The sequence below is a fragment of the Gavia stellata genome, unplaced genomic scaffold, assembly GCF_030936135.1.
Source record: "Gavia stellata isolate bGavSte3 unplaced genomic scaffold, bGavSte3.hap2 HAP2_SCAFFOLD_578, whole genome shotgun sequence".
Classification (NCBI taxonomy): domain Eukaryota; kingdom Metazoa; phylum Chordata; class Aves; order Gaviiformes; family Gaviidae; genus Gavia; species Gavia stellata.
Genome location: NW_026776608.1, coordinates 41575 through 59855, shown reverse-complemented (window position 1 = coordinate 59855; position 18281 = coordinate 41575). Strand labels below are relative to the sequence as shown.

The following is an 18281-nucleotide window of genomic DNA, read 5'->3' as shown; positions in this document are numbered from 1 at the left end:
CTATGGGGACACCAGGGACATGGGGCAGTATGGGGGCTATAGGGGCACAGTGGGTGTTATAGGGGCTATGGGGGTGCCAGGGCATGGGGCGGTGTGGGGGTATAGGGGACACAGAATGCTATAGGGCCTATGGGGGCACCAGGGGCATGGGGCAGTATGGGCACTATAGAGGCATAGGGGGCTATAGGGAGTGTAGGGGGCACGAGGGGCATGGGGCAGTATGGGGGCTATAGGGGACACAGGAGGCTATAGGGGCTATGAGGGCACCAGGGGCATGGGCCAGTATGGGGGCTATAGGGGCACAGTGGGTGTTATAGGGGCTATGGGGGTGCCAGGGCATGGGCAGTGTGGGGGCTATAGGGGACACAGGAGGCTATAGGGTCTATGGGGGCACCAGGGACATGGGGCAGTATGGGGGCTATAGGGGACACAGGAGGCTACAGCGGCTATGAGGGCACCAGGGGCATGGGGCAGTATGGGGGCTATAGGGACACAGTGGGTGTTATAGGGGCTACAGTGGTGCCAGGGCATGGGGTGGTGTGGGGGTATAGGGGACACAGAATGCTATAGGGCCTATGAGGTCACCAGGGGCATGAGGCAGTATGGGCACTATAGAGGCATAGGGGGTTATAGGGACTGTATGGGGCACGAGGGGCATGGGGTGGTATGGGGGCTATAGGGGACACAGGAGGCTATAGGGGCTATGAGGACACCACGGGCATGGGCCAGTATGGGGGCTATAGGGGCACAGTGGGTGTTATAGGGGCTATGGGGGTGCCAGGGCATGGGGTGGTGTGGGGGCTATAGGGGACACAGGAGGCTATAGGGCCTATGAGGGCACCAGGGGCATGGGGCAGTATGGGGGCTATGGGGGCACAGTGGGTGTTGTAGGGTCTATGGGGGCACCAGGGGCATGGGGCAGTATGGGGGCTATAGGGACACAGTGGGTGTTATAGGGGCTATGGGGGTGCCAGGGCATGGGGCAGTGTGGGGGCTATAGGGGACACAGGAGGCTATAGGGCCTATGAGGGCACCAGGGGCATGGGGCAGTATGGGCACTATAGAGGCATAGGGGGCTATAGGGAGTGTAGGGGGCATGAGGGGCATGGGGCAGTATGGGGGCTATAGGGGACACAGGAGGCTATAGGGTCTATGGGGGCACCATGGACATGGGGCAGTATGGGGGCTATGGGGGCACAGTGGGGGGTTATAGGGGCTATGGGGGTGCCAGGGCATGGGGCAGTGTGGGGGGCTATAGGGGACACAGGAGGCTACAGGGTCTATGAGGCTACCAGGGGCATGGGGCAGTATGGGGGCTATGGGGGCACAGTGGGGGTTATAGGGGCTATGGGGGGACTGGGGGGTATGGGGTGCTATGGGGGCTATGGGGACACAAGGAGCATGGCAGATATAGGGGCTATAGGGGGCACAGGCTTTATAGGGCCTATGGGGGCCACAGCTGCTATGGAGGCACAGGCGTTTATAGGGGGGCTATTGGGCACCAGGTGCATGGGTGTCATGGGGGCTATAGGGGCACACAGGGGGGTTATAGGGGCTATAGGGGGAACTTGGGGCATTGGGAAGTATGGAGCATATTGGGGACAGAAGGGCCATGGGGGGCACAAGGGGGGTATAGGGGCTATGGGGGGTCCCAGGACATGAGGCTATGGGGGGAGCAGGGGCTATGGGGGGCACAGTGTTTATAGGGGCTGGGGGGCATATAGGGCCAATGGGGATCACAGCTGCTATGGGGGGAACAGTGGCCATAGGGGGTATGGGAGCCATGGGGTCACGGGGCCTATGGGGGGCACAAGGGGTTATAGGGGGTCTGGGGGCACCAGGGGCATGGGGTATGGGGGCTATGGGGGGCACTGGGGCTCTGTAGGGCACAGGAGTTATAGGGTCTGTGATGGGCACCATGCACCTATAGGGATCCTGGGAGGGGTTAGGGGGCTGTGGGGGGCACAGGGGCTATAGGGTCCGGGAGAGGGCTATATATGGGGGCCATAGGGGCCAGAGTGGGGCACGGGAGGTATGGGGGCTGTGGGGGTCACGGGAGCTATAGGGGTCCAGGAGGGGGGATATATGGAGCATTGAGTCCATGGGGGCTATAGGGGCAATATAGGGACACCAGGGGCATGGGGCAGTATGGGGTCACGGGGGGCACTATGGGGGGCACCAGAGGCAGGGGGGGTATGGGGTCTATAGGGGCACAGGGGTCTATGGGGTCTCTGCTGGGTGCGGCTGGCTGGGTGCCGGGTGCCACGTCCCCCCAAGGCCGAGGTTAATGGTTAACCCCCCCCCCGGTGCCCCCCCCCCGGGATCCAGGTGGGTGCCGGGTGCCCGTTCCCAGGGGTGCCCTTGGGTGTCCCCGATACCGGGGGGGATTTAAGGCCGGCGGCTGCACCCATGCACCCTGACTGAGCCGGGACCGCGATGCTGAGCCTCATTCTGCTGCTGGTGGCCGGTGGTAAGGTGTCCCCGAGCCCCCACCCATGTCCCCGAACCCCCACCCATGTCCCCAACCTCGGGTGGGGTGATGGGTGCCCGGTGGGTGACGGGTGCCCTGTCCCACAGGCAGCCGCGCTGCGGTGTTGCCGGACTCACGGGTGGTCAACGGAGAGGATGCTGCACCCTATAGCTGGCCCTGGCAGGTGAGCGGGCAGGGGGATAGGGTTGGGGGGGTGGCACCCATGGGTGCTGTGGCACCCACCGGTGTCCCCCGCAGATCTCGCTGCAGTACGAGCGGGACGGCACCTTCCGCCACACCTGCGGCGGGACCCTCATCGCACCCGACTGGGTGATGACGGCCGCGCACTGCATCTCGTGAGGGACCCCCCGAGAGCTGTGGAGGGTGCTGGGGGGGACGGGGTGCTGGGGGGGAGGGGGGGCAGGGTGGGGGGAGGGAGTCCAAGGTGCAACGGGGGGTCCAAGGTGGAGGGAGGGGTGCAGGGTGCAGGGATGGGTGCATGGAGGGGGGTCCAAGGTGGAGGGAGGGGTGCAGGGTGCAGGAGGGGTGCAGGGTGCAGGGATGGGTGCATGGAGGGGATGCTGGGTGCAGGGGGGGTGCTGGGGTGCAGGGATGGGTGCAGGGGGGTTGCAGGGTGCAGAAGGGTGCAGGGTGCAGGAGGGCTGTGGGGGGGTTGCAGGGTGCAGGAATGGGTGCAGGAGTGGGTGCAGGAGGGGTGCAGGGTGCACAGAGATTGTGCAGGGTGCAGGAATGGGTGCAGGAGTGGGTGCAGGAGGGGTGCAGGGTGCACAGAGATTGTGCAGGGTGCAGGAATGGGTGCAGGAGTGGGTGCAGGAGGGGTGCAGGGTGCATAGATGTTGTGCAGGGTGCAGGGATGGGTGCATGGAGGGGATGCTGGGTGCAGGGGGGTGCTGGGGTGCAGGGATGGGTGCAGGGGGGATGCAGGGTGCAGAAGGGTGCAGGAGGGCTGTGGGGGGGTTGCAGGGTGCAGGAATAGGTGCAGGAATGGGTGCAGGAGGGGTGCAGGGTGCATAGAGGTTTTCCAGGGTGCAGGGATGGGTGCATGGAGGGGATGCTGGGTGCAGGTGGGTGCAGGATGGAGGGATGGGTGTAGGGGGGATGGAGGGTGCAGAAGGGTGCAGGGTGCAGGAGGGGTGCGGGGGGCTGCAGAGGGGTTGCAGGGTGCAGGAATGGGTGCAGGAATGGGTGCAGGAGGGGGTGCAGGGTGCAGGGATGGGTGCAGGATTGGGTGCAGGAGGGGTGCAGGGTGCACAGAGATTGTGCAGGGTGCAGGAATGGGTGCAGGAGTGGGTGCAGGAGTGGGTGCAGGAGGGGTGCAGGGTGCATAGATGTGCAGGATGCAGGGATGGGTGCATGGAGGGGATGCTGGGTGCAGGGGGGGTGCTGGGGTGCAGGGATGGGTGCAGTAGGGGTGCAGGGGGGTGCAGGATGGAGCGATGGGTGTAGGGGGGATGCAGGGTGCAGAAGGGGTGCAGGGTGCAGGAGGGGTGCAGGGTGCACAGAGATTGTGCAGGGTGCAGGGATGGGTGCATGGAGGGGATGGGGTGTAGGGGGAGGTAGGGTGCAGGAGGGGGTGCAAGGGGGTGTGTGGTGCAAGGGTGGGTGCAGGAGGGGAGCAGGGGGGTGCAGGGTGTCTGTGGGGGGTGCAGGGTGCCAAATGGGTGCAGGGGGTGCAGGGATGGGTGCTTGGAGGGGATGGGGCTGTAGAGGGGGTGCAGGGTGCATGGAGGTTTTACTGGGTGGAGGGTGATGTACAGTGCAGGATGGGTGCAGGGGGGGGGTGCTGGGTGCATGGAGGGAGTGCAGGGTGCAGGATGGGTGCATGGGAGGGTGCAGGGTACATGGAGGGGGTGCTGGGTGCATGGAGGGAGTGCTGGGTGCAAGATGGGTGCATGGGGGGATGCAGGGTGCATGGAGGGGGTGCAGGTTGCAGGGAAGGGGTGCTTGGTGCAAGATGGGTGCATGGGGGGGTGCAGGGTGCATGGAGGGGGTGCAGGGTGCAGGATGGGTGCATGGGGGGTGCAGGGTACATGGAGGGGGTGCTGGGTGCAGGGAGGGGCTGCTGGGTGCAAGATGGGTGCATGGGGGGGTGCAGGGAGGGGGTGCAGGGTGCATGGGGGGGGTGCTGGGTGCAAGACGGGTGCATGGAGGGGTGCAGGCTGCAGGGAGGGGGTGCTGGGTGCAAGATGGGTGCATGGGGGGGTGCAGGCTGCATAGAGAGGGTGCTGGGTGCATGGAGGGGGTGCAGGGTGCAAGATGGGTGCATGGAGGGGTGCAGGCTGCAGGGAGGGGGTGCTGGGTGCAGGGAGGGGGTGCTGGGTGCAAGATGGGTGCAGGGGAGCTGCAGCGTCCCCCAATGTCCCCGTCCCCCGGGCAGCTCCACGCTCACCTACGAGGTGGTGCTGGGCGAGTACGACATGGGTGCCCGGGAGGGCCCCGAGCAACGCATCCCCGTGGCCCCCGCCGACATCTTCGTCCACCCCAAATGGCGAAGCTCCTGCGTGGCCTGCGGGTGAGCGGGGGTCCCTGCGAGGGGGGGGGTGTTGTGTTGGGGACACTGTTCCCAGGCCCCCCCCCTCCCTGACACCTCTCCCCTGCGCGGCAGCAATGACATCGCCCTGATGAAGCTGCAGCGCCCGGCGGTGCTCGACACCCAGGTGCAGGTGGGGCGGCTGCCGCCCGCGGGCACCGTCCTGCCCGACGGGTACCCCTGCTACCTGAGCGGCTGGGGGCGGCTGGCCAGTACGTCCGGGGGGGGACCGGGGCGGGAGGGAGGGATGGGGGCACGGGTGGGGAGATGGGTGGGGAGCTGGTTGGAGGGATGGATGGGGAGATGGGTGGGGAGATGGAGGTATGGATGGGGAGATGGGTGGGGAGGTGGAGGGATGGATGGGGGGGGATGGATGGAGGGATGGATGAGGGGATAGAGGTATGGATGGGGAGATGGATGGAGGGATGGGTGGGGAGACGGAGGGATCAATGGGGAGATGGAGGGATGGATGGGGAGATGGATGGGGAGATGGAGGTATGGATGGGGAGATGGGTGGGGAGGTGGATGGGGAGGTGGAGGGATGGATGGGGGGGGATGGATGGAGGGATGGATGAGGGGATAGAGGTATGGATGGGGAGATGGATGGAGGGATGGGTGGGGAGACGGAGGGATCAATGGGGAGATGGAGGGATGGATGGGGAGATGGATGGGGAGATGGAGGTATGGATGGGGAGATGGGTGGGGAGGTGGATGGGGAGGTGGAGGGATGGATGGGGGGGGATGGATGGAGGGATGGATGAGGGGATAGAGGTATGGATGGGGAGATGGATGGAGGGATGGGTGGGGAGACGGAGGGATCAATGGGGAGATGGAGGGATGGATGGGGAGATGGATGGGGAGATTGAGGTATGAATGGGGAGATGGGTGGGGAGGTGGATGGGGAGGTGGAGGGATGGATGGGGGGGGATGGATGGAGGGATGGATGAGGGGATAGAGGTATGGATGGGGAGATGGATGGAGGGATGGGTGGGGAGATGGGTGGGGAGATGGAGGTATGGATGGGGAGATGGGTGGGGAGGTGGATGGGGAGGTGGAGGGATGGATGGGGGGGATGGATGGAGGGATGGGTGGGGAGATGGAGGGATGGATGGGGAGATGGATGGAGGGATGGGTGGGGAGATGGAGGGATCAATGGGGAGATGGAGGGATGGATGGGGAGATGGATGGAGGGATGGGTGGGGAGATGGAGTGATTGATGGGGAGATGGAGGGATGGATGGAGGGATGGATGAGGAGATGGAGGTATGGATGGGGAGACGGATGGAGGAATGGGTGGGGAGATGGAGTGATTGATGGGGAGATGGAGGGATGGATGAGGAGATGGGGGTATGGATGGAGGAATGGATGAGGAAATAGAGGTATGGATGGGGAGATGGATGGAGGGATGGGTGGGGAGATGGAGGGATCAATGGGGAGATGGAGGGATGGATGGGGAGATGGATGGAGGGATGGATGAGATGGAGGTATGGATGGGGAGATGGATGGAGGGATGGGTGCAGAGATGGAGGGATGGATGAGGAGATGGATGGAGGGATGGGTGCAGAGATGGAGGGATGGATGGGGAGATGGAGGGATGGATGGGGAGATGGAGGTATGGATGGAGGGATGGATGGGGAGATGGATGGAGGGATGGATGAGGAGATGGAGGGATGGATGGGGAGATGGAGGGCAGACTGGAAGGATGCAGGGATGGAGGGAAGGATGGGTGGACAGATGAATGGATGAAGGTATGGATGGGGAGATGGAGGTATGGATGGAGGGATGGATGGGGAGATGGGTGGAGGGATGGATGGAGAGATGGGTGGGGAGATGGAGGGATGGGTGGAGGGATGGCGAGATGGATGGGGGACAGATGGGGGCATGGAGACACGGAGAAGGGCAGGGTGGAGGGATGGATGGGGAGATGGCGGGAAGACTGGAAGGATGCAGGGATGGAGGGAAGGACGGATGGACGGACAGATGGGTGGATGGATGGATGGGTGGGTGGATGGATGGATGGATGGATGGGTGGGTGGATGGATGGACAGATGGACAGATGGATGGGTGGATGGATGGATGGATGGAATGACAGATGGACAGATGGATGGATGGATGGACAGATGGATGGATGGATGGATGGATGGGTGGATGAATGGACAGATGGACAGATGGATGGATGGATGGACAGATGGATGGATGGATGGATGGATGGACGGATGGGTGGATGAATGGACAGATGGACAGATGGATGGATGGATGGACAGATGGATGGATGGATGGATGGATGGATGGATGGGTGGATGAATGGACAGATGGACAGATGGATGGATGGATGGACAGATGGATGGATGGATGGATGGATGGATGGGTGGATGGATGGATGGATGGATGGATGGACAGACGGACGGCTGGCTGGCCGGCCATGGACGGTCAGGGCCAGCAGGCAGGACACGGGGCACGGCCCCCCTAACGCCCGGCTGGCAGCGGGGGGGGCCGCTGCCGGAGCGGCTGCAGCAGGCGCTGCTGCCCGTGGTGGCCTACGAGCGCTGCACCCAGCCCGACTGGTGGGGCACCCTCGCCATCCGCCGCACCATGATCTGCGCCGGCGGCGCGGAGAAGGCCGGCTGCAACGTGAGTGCCATGCCGGGATGGGGATGGGGGGGGACACACACGCCGGGACCCCCACCGGCGCTGACCATCCCGTCCCGTCCCCAGGGCGACTCGGGGGGTCCCCTGAACTGCCAGGCGGCCGACGGGCGCTGGGAGGTGCACGGCATCGCCAGCTTCGTCTCGGGGCTGGGCTGCAACGCGCCCAAGAAGCCGACGGTCTTCACCCGCGTCTCCGCCTTCGAGGACTGGATCGCCGAGGTGGGGGACTGGGGGGGAGATGGGGTGCTGGGTGCCAGGGTGCTGGGTGCCAGGGTGCTGGGGAAATGGGATGCCGTGATGTCAGGATGGTGGGGTGCCAGGGTACCACGGTGCTGGGGTACCAGGGTGCTAGGGTGCTTGGGTGCCATGCTGCCAGTGTACCACGGTGCTGGGGTACCAGGGTGCTAGGGTGCTCGGGTGCCAGGTCACTGGGATGCTTGGGTGCCATGCTGCCAGTGTACCACGGTGCTGGGGTACCAGGGTGCTAGGGTGCTCGGGTGCCAGGTCACTGGGGTGCTTGGGTGCCATGCTGCCAGTGTACCACGGTGCTGGGGTACCAGGGTGCTAGGGTGCTGGGTGCCAGACTGCTGGGGCACCATGGTGCCGGGGTGCTGGGGCAATGAGATGCCATGGTGTCAGGGTGTCAGGGTGCTGGGGTGTCAAGGTGTCAGGATGCCTGGGGTGCCAGGGCACCAGGATACTGGTGTGTCAGGGTGTCAGGGTGCTGGGGTACCAGTGTGCCAAGGCAGAGGGGTGCTGGGGAAATGGGATGCCATGATGTCAGGGTGCTGCGTGCCAGGGCACCAGGGTACCAGGGGATTGGGGTGCCAGGGTGCCAAGGTGGCAGCGTGCCTGGGGTGCCAGGGCACCAGGGTGCTGGGGTACTGGGGTGCCAGGGTGCTGAGGTGCCAGGGCACTGGGGTACCAGAGTGCTAGGGTGCAAGGGTGACAGGGCACCAGGGTGCCATGGCACCAGGGGACCAGGGCACTGGGGTTCTGGGGTGCTATGGTGCTGGGGTACCAGGGTGCTAGGGTGCAGGGTGCTGGGATGCCAGGGCATGGGAGTGCCGGGGTGCCAGGGTGTTGGGGTGCTGGTATACCAGGGTACTAGGGTGCTAGGGTGCCAGGGTGCTGGTGCACCAGGGGACTAGGGTGCCATGGTGTCAGGGTACCAAGGAGCTGGGGTGCTGGGGTGCTGGTTGCCAGGGTACAGGGTGCTAGTGTGCTGAGTGATGGGGTGCTGCGGCACGGGGGTGCCAGGAGACTGGGGTATCAGGGTGCCATGGTGCCAGGGTACCAGGGTGCTGGAGTGCTGGGTGCTGCGGTGCCGGGGTGCCAAGAGGCCAGGGTGCTGGGGCATGGGTGCACTGGGGTGCCGCACTCCCCCCCTGAGCCGCTTCTCCCTTCCAGATCATGAGCCAGAACTGAGCGCGGCGGCAGCGGCGACCTCCTGGCGTGGCATCGGGCAAATAAAACCACAGCTCTGGCACCACACGTGTCCCTGTGCTGCGGCGTGGGCACAGGGCGACGGCATGTGGGGGGGCGGTTGCCTGCGGGTGGCACCAGTAGAGCGGGAGCGGGGAGCACCCAGAGGCGCCCAGATACCATGGGGATGGGCACCCGGTGGTGTCCAGACACCAGGGAGATGGGCACCCAGAGACACCACAGTGTCACAGGGGTGGGCACCCAGAGACACCCAGACGCTACAGGGATGGGCACCCAGAGACACCCCAGTGTGACAGGAATGGGGACCCAGAGGTGCCCAGACACCACGGGGATGGGCACCCAGAGACACCCAGACACTACAGGGATGGGCACCCAGAGACACCCCAGTGTGACAGGAATGGGCACCCAGAGGTGCCCAGACACCACGGGGATGGGCACCCAGAGACACCCCAGTGTGACAGGAATGGGCACCCAGAGGTGCCCAGACACCACGGGGATGGGCACCCAGAGACACCCAGACACTACAGGGATGGGCACCCAGAGACACCCCAGTGTGACAGGAATGGGCACCCAGAGGTGCCCAGACACCACGGGGATGGGCACCCAGAGACACCCAGACACTACAGGGATGGGCACCCAGAGACACCCCAGTGTGACAGGAATGGGCACCCAGAGACACCCAGACACCACGGGGATGGGCACCCAGAGACACCCAGATGCCGCAGGGACTGTTTGCCCTGAAGAGCCATGACGCCACGGGGATGGGCACCCACTGGTGCCCAGATACCACAGGGATGGGCACCCGAAGACACACGGGTGCCATGGGGACAAGCACCCCAAGGTCCCCTGAAGCCGTGGGGATGGGCACCGTGGTGCCACAGGGACCCCAAGACACCTTGATGCCACAGGGACCGGCCCCCTGAGGTGCCCTGAGGACACAGGGATGGCCCCAGCCACGTGCCCTGATGCCACGGTGATGGGCACCCAGTGACATCCTGTCACCACGGGGATGGCCCCCCCTGAGGCGCCCCGAGGCCCCGGGGATGGCCCCCTCCAGGCGCCCCAGGGCCCAGCAGCCATGGCCGTGGCGCTCTCCCACCACCTCCTGCCCTCCCGGCCCGGCCGTCGCTTCGCAACCGCCGCTGCCGGCGCGTGACCGGCAAACAAAGAGCCCTTTCACCAACGACCCCGCTGTGGCCAGCACCCCTGGGACCCCCAGCCGGGGCACCCCGGATCCCCCCAACCCCACCCAGGCACCCCACGGGGATGGGTGCTACAAGCACCCCCCAATTCCCCTGGGGATCCGGGTGGAAAATTCCTGCCGCGGGGCGCCGGGGCTATATAAGTTTTATTGGCCCCTTGTCACCGTGTCCCGGGGGACCTTTGCTCTCCCCTCAGTGGCCCGGCGTCGCCGCCGTTGTCCGCCAGTGCCGCCCTGGCACGCCGCTGCCCTGCCGCTATCGCGGGGCCTTTGCTCAGGGATGGGAAGAGGGTGCTGAGGCCACCCCAACTCGTGACACCCTTGCACAAGTGGGTGCCGCCAGCCAGAGGCCCCAGGGCGAGACGGGGGGACCTCACCCGGCAGCACCCGGCTGAGCCGGCGGTTTCTTATCGGCACGGGGTGGGGGGGCGCCGGCGGCGTGAATTGGTGGCGATACGGCACGGGGTCGGACACGATGGTGTCGTGGCCGAGGGTACAGAGGGGGTGCGGGGTGCCGTGAGCCTAGTATGGGTGCTGTGAGCATGGCATGGGTGCTATAAGGCTGGCATGGGTGCTATAAGGCTGGCATGGGTGGCATACGCCCGGCATGGGTGCTGTGAGCCTTGTGCGGGTGCTACGAAGCATGGCAGGGGTGCTGCAAAGTGTGGCAAGGGTGCTATGAACCTGTTACGGGTGCTACCATCCTGGCATGGGTGCTGTCAGCCTGATATGGGTGGTACAAGCCTGGTATGGGTGCTGCGAGCCCGGCATGGGTGCTGCGAGCCCGATACAAGCAGTGCAAGCCTGGCATGCGTGCCGCGAGCCCGGTCTGGGCGGTGCAAGCCCGGCATGCGTGCTGCGAGCCCGGCACGGGTGCTTCAAGCCCAGCATGGGTGCTGTGAGCGTGGCATGGGTGCCGAGAGCCTGCTAAGGGTGCTACAAGGCTGGCAAAGGTGCTGTGAACGCAGCGCAGGTGGTCCACACCTAACATGGGTGCTGCAAGGCTGTTTGGGGTGCCGTGAGCCTGGCATGCATGCTGCGAGGCTGGCATCGGTGCCGCGAGCCTGGCACGGGTGCTGCGAGCCTGGCATGGGTGCTGCGAGCCTGGCACGGCCGCCTGGCCCCCCCGGGGCAGCTCCTCCCTCGCCGGCGGTGCCAGCCGCTTCCGAAATCCCCTGTGTCCTCTGGCCGGACCCACCCCCGGCCGGGTGACTCAGCCGGCGAAGCCTTTCCTTATATAACGCGGCGTTGCCGCCGCGCCGGGCGAGCGAGCACCTGCTGAGCTACCCCTGCCTCAGTTTCCCCTTGCCGGGGCGTCGTCACCGCCACCGCCGCAGCCATGTGGATGGTGTCACCGCCGGTCGGTAAGTGCCAGCTCGACGCCTTGATGCCGCTTGGCCCCTTCGCAAGGTGTCTCCCTCCCCAAAATTGCCGTTCTGGGGGATTTAGCGGAAAAATAAGGGTCATCGGCCGAGCGCTGCTCGCTCAGCCCTGCAAATTGGGGCAGAAAAGCGTAAAAACAATAAAGCGACCCAAAAAAATAGGTTAATTCTGCACCTCCTCCGGCTGAACCCCATTTTCCCCTCGGCCCTGAGGGGTAAGACCACCCTGGGGGACACAAGTCCCCGTAACGCATACGGGTCACCCAGGAAGAGCCAAAACGACCTTTTTTTCCCCCAGAAATAGCAATAAAAAGCACCAGCAGTGGCGTGGGGCTGAGGAAGTCCCTCCCACCCCAGCCCTTTGCTTTTGGGGCTAGAAATGCCAAGAACGGGCAAGTCTGGGCTCCACGGTGATGCCTGGGTATTGTGATGTTCGCCAGCACCCAGATCTGGTGTAGCGGCAGCACCGGTAACTCTCCCCGGGGGTCTGACCCTGCCCGGCACTGGGGAGGGTGGGGATGGTGATGGTGAGCCCCAAAATCACCATTTTTTGCCCTTTTTTGCCTTTGGAGACCCCAAAACCCACCAGATTAGCCCCAACCAAGGTAAAAAAGGAGGGGATGGCGCCAGGCGTGGGCTCAGACCCCCAAAAACCCACCGGATCCGGTAAAATCCAAGGCGTCGGAACGACCGTCCTGACAGATCAGGGGGGATTTTCCATCCCCAGTCACCCGGCTCAGACCGTACCGGCGGCTCGGGGCGCGGTGTCCAAAGGTCACCGGCGGCGGTGGCTGCATCCATCCCGTCGCCGGCACACGGAGCCACCGACCCCAGCGGGATTCCCAAAACCAGGAATCTATTTTGATTCCTTGCAACCGAGGTTTGGTTTTGGGTTTGGTTGTTTTTGTTTTGTTTTGGTTTTTTTACGCCTCGGGAGCTGTTTTTGGCGGCGTTGCGGCGCCGGGACGGTGATGAATTGGCCCGGGCTCAGCCGGGAGCGGGTAAAGGCGGGGGGCGAGGGGAGGGGGCGGCTTTTGTTTTGCTCTGACGTGATGTTTTCTTTCAGATGAAGGATCTCACCAGCTTGCCTGGCTTTGGGACCACGGCAAAGGCAGGGTGCAAAGCCCACTAGTAGGACATGACCCTTAAACTCTTTCTCTAAAGCTTAGCTCTATAGGTATATAAGATCAATAGAGCTTAAAACCGGGGTTGGCTTTTAGTCTAAGCTTGGGTTTGGATTTGTTTTTCTTCTTTGTTTTTATTTTTGCGGTTCTTTTATTGGTTTAGTTGGTTTTCTTTTCGCCTCCGGCGGGTTGATAAGAGGCAGGGCTTGCAAAAACAAACCAAAATTCCGCCGCTTGCTAAAAGGCTTTTTGGGGGCTTCGGTTTGAGAAGGGGAACAGCCAGCAAGGCTCCCGCCGTCGGCAGCACCCCCCAAAATCTCCTCTCCAGCCCCTTCCCAGCGCTGGAGGGGGTTTTGTCCCCCCCCCATCCCCAGCACAGACCTGCTACCTCAGGGGGGGTTAAATAACTGCCCGGCTGGAAAGCGGCCGTCGGTTCTGCCCTTCACCAGCTGCCTCGGCGGGTTGCAGGTATTTTCCAGTCTACGAAGAAGCTGTTCCTGAGCGAGCGGACGGGCCGGGGTCGGACGCTGGAGTTCATCCGGAAAAACGCCGCTAACGGGCTCTCCGTGGCCAATCTGCTGGCGGGGCTGTCCTCCGTCCTCTGCAGCCTCAATAGGTGGGGAGAAAGGGGAAATGGGGTGAAATATGGGGGGCTGCAAAGGGGGTGTCACCCCACTTTTGCCCTCTCCATCCTCCCCAGGCAATACCACCACTCGTGCTGGCTGCTGCTGGTGGGGTTTCTGCTTGATCTGGCCGACGGAGCCGTCGCCCGACAGCTCGACGCCTGCTCGGCGCTGGGTAAGTCCGTCCCGCCACCCCGCGAACCCACCGCCGGGTTCTCCCTCCCTCCCCGACCCATCCGGCAGCTGCCCCTTCGCTGCCCGCAGGTGCCAAACTGGATGATTTCGCCGACTTTACCACCTTCGGGCTGGCCACGGCTCTGCTGCTGCAGCCGCAGGGCGTCCTGGGCGGGCTGCTGGCCATCGCCTACGTGATGGCCGTATTCGCTCGCCTGTGCTTCTTCTCCAGTGGTAAGCTGAGCGTTTTGGGGGGAATCAGGGGGTTTTTTTGGGGGGTGATTCCCCTCCCTCCTGGCTGAACGTCTGGCACCCAGCAGGGATCCCCTTCACCTACCGGGGGCTGCCCTGTCCCTACGCCTCCTCGCTGCTGGCGGGCACCTTCCTGCTGACGGGGGGTAACGTCACGCTGCTCCGCGTCACCGCCACCATCATGATCCTCTTCATGGTCGATCGGGGGTTCTACCCCCACGACAAGGTGCTGGAGTCCCAGCTCTGGAAGAAAGTGGTTTATGCTGGAGGTAAGGACGGGGACAAAATCAACTGGGGGTGCATAATTAAACCCACCAAGATGAGGAAGGAGCAGATCCCAAAGGCTCTTCCCAATCCGCAGGGGTGGCGGCTGTCCTCTTCTCGCCGGCGGCGGTGGCTTCCGTCTATTGCCTCACCTGGTCGACGTCCTACATCGTCTTCCCCTTCGCCATCTGGAGCTGCAAAGCCTAACCCCTGCCTTCACCTAACGCCTAGTAAAGCCTTCCTCTTCTTCCTCCTCCTCGCTCTCGGGTGCCGCCTCCTCCACCGAGATCTCCCTTCGCTCTTCTAACCGCGGCAGCCGAATCCGAGCCGCGGTGGGAGCTTGTTTAGGAAAGAAAAAGGAAATAATTGAGCGGTAGGAAAGGCTCTGCTTTGGGGGAGCCCCAAAACACCCTCCCTGCGCCCCATTCTAAGACCAACAGCCCTGCTCCAGAGACCCCCACACCCTTCCCTGCGTGGGGGAATGTGAAATTTGGGGATCGCTCCCACTGTACATCATTAATTTATTACGAGGGGGAGGTTTACACCCCCAAAAACGAGGACGCCCCCTCCCTGGGAGGAAGAAGCCGCTGATCAAATCTCCAGAAGGTTTTTGAAACCCGATTCACCAGCAGCGTTTTGGTATTTATTATTTTACCCGTCGCTGTAGGGAAATAATCTCTCTAACGTGTTTTATTTTTCTCCCCTCTCGGTGTTTGCTCGCTGGGGTGCGGGAGGGAGGTGAAAGGGGAAAATGGGATTTGAAGCCGGCAATCTGAACCCTCTGGAAAGCTGGAGGATGCCGGACAGTGGCGGCTGGAAAGCGGAGGGTGTGTGGGTGGAGGAAGGAAGCGAAGGTCAAACCTTGCGCCGAGCGGCGAAGAGAAACACTCGGGGTCCCCGGGGAGGCTCCTGCGGCGTGAGCAGCTGCGAGAGTTGGATGCGGCCCCCGCCGTATCCCCCCCTGCGGCCTCGGGAACAGGCGAATCCAGGCACCGGGAGGGCAGGACCGTTCCCCTTGGCAGGGAACCGGCGGGCCGAGGTCTCGCTTGGTGTGAGGAGGGCCGGAGCTGGCGACCAGCGGCCGCAGCTGCTCTGGCGCCCGCCCCAATCCGGCCTCCCCCACGCCATTCCCACCCGGCAGCGGGCCGGGACGGAGCCGCCGGCGCCGCTGAGGGACCAGGAGCCGGAGAAACGTGGAACCACCACAGATTTTATTTAAAAAAACCCAAACGGTTATTTAATAATAAATAACAAAGGGGTTAGAAAAGGGGACGGGCAGCAGACGTGGGGGGGTCTGGGTTGTTTTGGGGGAGCCGCACACGTCGCCTCACTCGCCGGAGGCCTGCATCTGCTTGCAGAAGGAGTCGAACTGCTGCTGCTCCAGCTCCGTCATCACTCGGTTGAGGCATAAATCTGCACGGGGAAGGGGGAGAAAAAGGTGATGGGGGGCGGTGGGGGGGGGAATTCGGCCCCAGCGTTGCCGCCGGTCGCTCACCTCCGCTCTCTGCCGCTGCTTCAGCTCCTGCTGAGCCGATTTCTGCTTGGCCTTCTCCAGGCGGGCCGCCGGCTCCCGGGGCTTCGGCCTCTCCTTCCGCCCCCCACCGCTCGGCTCCATGGCTGGGGCAGTGCGGGGGGGAGTGTCACCCCAGGGACCCCCACTCTCTCTTCTGCCAGCCCCACGGCCAGCCCCCCTCGCCTACCCCTGACTCCACACCCCCCTGGGCCTGCAGCTCTACCCCTGCCCCACGGCCCATAACCCCCCCAGCCAACCTAGGGTCCCATAGGGCCCCCCCCAGACATCCAGAGCCCCACAGGTGCTCCCCACACCCCCACAGGCACCCTGAGGCACACAGGCTCCCCCCATAACACCCTACACATCCCCCAGCCCCCCCATCTCCCCACACTCCACCCCACAGCCCCCCCCCCACCGGCCCCACAACCTCCTAGAAGTCCCGCAGCCCCACACAGCCACCCATACCCCATAGCCCCCCCCAGACACCCCTGTTCCACAGCCCCCCACAGCCAGCCACACCCCATAGCCCCACACAGACACCCCTGTCCCACAGCCCCACAGACAGCCACACCCCATAGCCCCCCACAGACACCCCTGTCCCACAGCCCCACAGCCAGCCACACCCCATAGCCCCCCCCAGACACCCCTGTTCCACAGCCCCCCACAGCCCCACAACCAGCCACACCCCATAGCCCCCCACAGCCACCCCGGTTTCACAGCCCCCCATGCCCCACAGACCCCCCTGTTCCACAGCCCCCCACACCCCATAGCCCCCCACAGACCCCCGTGCCCCACAGCCCCCCACACCCCATAGCCCCCCACAGACCCCCCTGTTCCACGGCCCCCCACACCCCATAGCCCCCCACAGACCCCCCTGTTCCACAGCCCCCCACAGCCCCACAACCAGCCACACCCCATAGCCCCCCACAGCCACCCCGGTTTCACAGCCTCCCGTGCCCCACAGCCCCCCACACCCCATAGCCCCCCACAGACCCCCCTGTTCCACAGCCCCCCGTGCCCCACAGGCCCCTCTCCATCCCCACAGATCCCCCACAGCCCCCCTCAGCCCGACGGCCGCCCGTGCCCCATAGCTCCCCGCAGCCCCCCGGGTGCCGCAGCCCCCAGTGCCCCTCTATGACCCCCCCCCTCCCCGGTACCGGCGGGGCCGTGCCCGGGCCAAGATGGCGGCGGGACCCCGCCCGCTCGGCGCGCGGCTGCGCGGCCTGGGGCGCACGCGCGGACGTACGGCCGGTGCAGGCGTGCCCCCCCCCCCCCCCCCCCGATCCCAGCGCGCATGCGCAGATTGCCACCGCCGCGCGCCCAAGCGGGAACGGCGAAAGGGCGGGGAGCGCGGCAGCGCCGCCTGGCGGGCGGGCGGTGCCCCCCCTTCCCCCTATATAGCCCGTCCCCTATATATCGCACCCTCTATATATCATACCCCCATATAGCCCACCCCCTCTATAGCCCTACCGCTGGATAGCCCCCCTATACAGCTCACCCCTACATATCACAGTCCCTGTATAGCCCACCCCCTATACATCACACCCCCTATACATCACACCCCCTATACATCACACCCCCTATACAGCCCAGCCCTTATACAGCCTGACACACCTGCGGGGCCCTACAGCGCAGCCCCGCTCTCCATGTCATACCCCCCTATATACATATACCTCCCACAGCCAAGCCCCTCCGCACGGCACGGCCCCACAGGCAGCATCCCCTATACGGGAACTCCTATACATAGGCAGCATCCCCTATAGAGACCCCTCTTTGCCACCCTGGTGGCCCCAGGGCTGTGACAGCGTGGCACAGCGTGGCACCGTACACCATCACACGGCACAGGACGTACGGCACAGCACGCGCACCACGGTGCGGAGCACCGTGCAGCCTGTATGGCGTGGCACAGCATGGCGCACCACGGCACGGTGCAGGACGTATAGCACGGCACTGTGCGGGGTGTACGGCGTGGCACGGCACAGCGCGCCACGGCACAGTACATATGGCATGGCACGGTGCACGAGGGCACGGTGCACTACATATAACATGGCACAGTATGGTGCACCAAGGTATGGTGCAGTACATATAGCATGGCAGACCACGGTGCAGTATGTACGGTGCGGCACAGCATGGTGCAGCATGGCACGGCGCCGTACATACGGCACGGCACAGCACACCACAACACAGGAGAGTACGTATGGCATGGCGCACCATGGCACAGTACAGTACCTATGGCACGGCACAGCACGTATGGCGTGGCACAGCACATGATGGCTCGGTGCAGAACATACGGCATGGCACAGCACGGTGCGGTATGTATGGCACGGCACAGCGCACCATGGCACAGTGCAGCACATACGGCACGGCACAGGACGCCACAACACCGTACGGTACGTACGGCACGGCGCAGCACGCTGCACAACGGCGCACTACCGTACATACGGCACCGCGCAATACGTACGGCACGGCGTGGTGCACCGTGGCATGGCACGGCGCGGTACCTATGGCGTGGCACGCTGCGGTGCACCACGGCCCATCCCGGCGTCTCCCCCCCACCCAGGGGTTCTCCACCACCCAGCCCCTTCTCTCCAAATCCTTTTATTGCAGCAGCCCGGACCCCCCCGCACCCCCCA

The 18281-nt window shown here is 64.3% G+C and overlaps 3 protein-coding genes across 3 annotated transcripts; 2 read left to right on the top strand and 1 right to left on the bottom strand.

Annotated features, from left to right (window-relative positions):
- The first annotated feature begins 2436 nt into the window (after positions 1-2436).
- Positions 2437-9097, top strand: LOC132321158 (proproteinase E-like). Its single transcript, XM_059834738.1, has 8 exons — positions 2437-2470; positions 2578-2654; positions 2729-2826; positions 4869-5003; positions 5097-5229; positions 7505-7651; positions 7736-7888; positions 9080-9097. The coding sequence occupies exons 1-8, from the start codon at positions 2437-2439 to the stop codon at positions 9095-9097; spliced, it is 795 nt and encodes a 264-aa protein (XP_059690721.1).
- Positions 9098-11655: 2558 nt separating this feature from the next.
- On the top strand, positions 11656-14535 carry TMEM269 (transmembrane protein 269). The gene is made up of 7 exons (XM_059834741.1): positions 11656-11680; positions 12765-12809; positions 13291-13438; positions 13523-13620; positions 13710-13853; positions 13940-14140; positions 14233-14535. Exons 1-7 carry the CDS (start codon positions 11656-11658, stop codon positions 14340-14342), a joined length of 771 nt encoding a protein of 256 aa, XP_059690724.1. The 3' UTR covers positions 14343-14535.
- Positions 14536-15333: 798 nt separating this feature from the next.
- Positions 15334-16830, bottom strand: SVBP (small vasohibin binding protein). Its single transcript, XM_059834742.1, has 3 exons — positions 16806-16830; positions 15627-15752; positions 15334-15548 (listed from the first exon to the last, which is right to left on the bottom strand). Exons 2-3 carry the CDS (start codon positions 15748-15750, stop codon positions 15463-15465), a joined length of 210 nt encoding a protein of 69 aa, XP_059690725.1. The 5' UTR covers positions 15751-15752; positions 16806-16830; the 3' UTR covers positions 15334-15462.
- Between the last annotated feature and the right edge of the window lie 1451 nt (positions 16831-18281).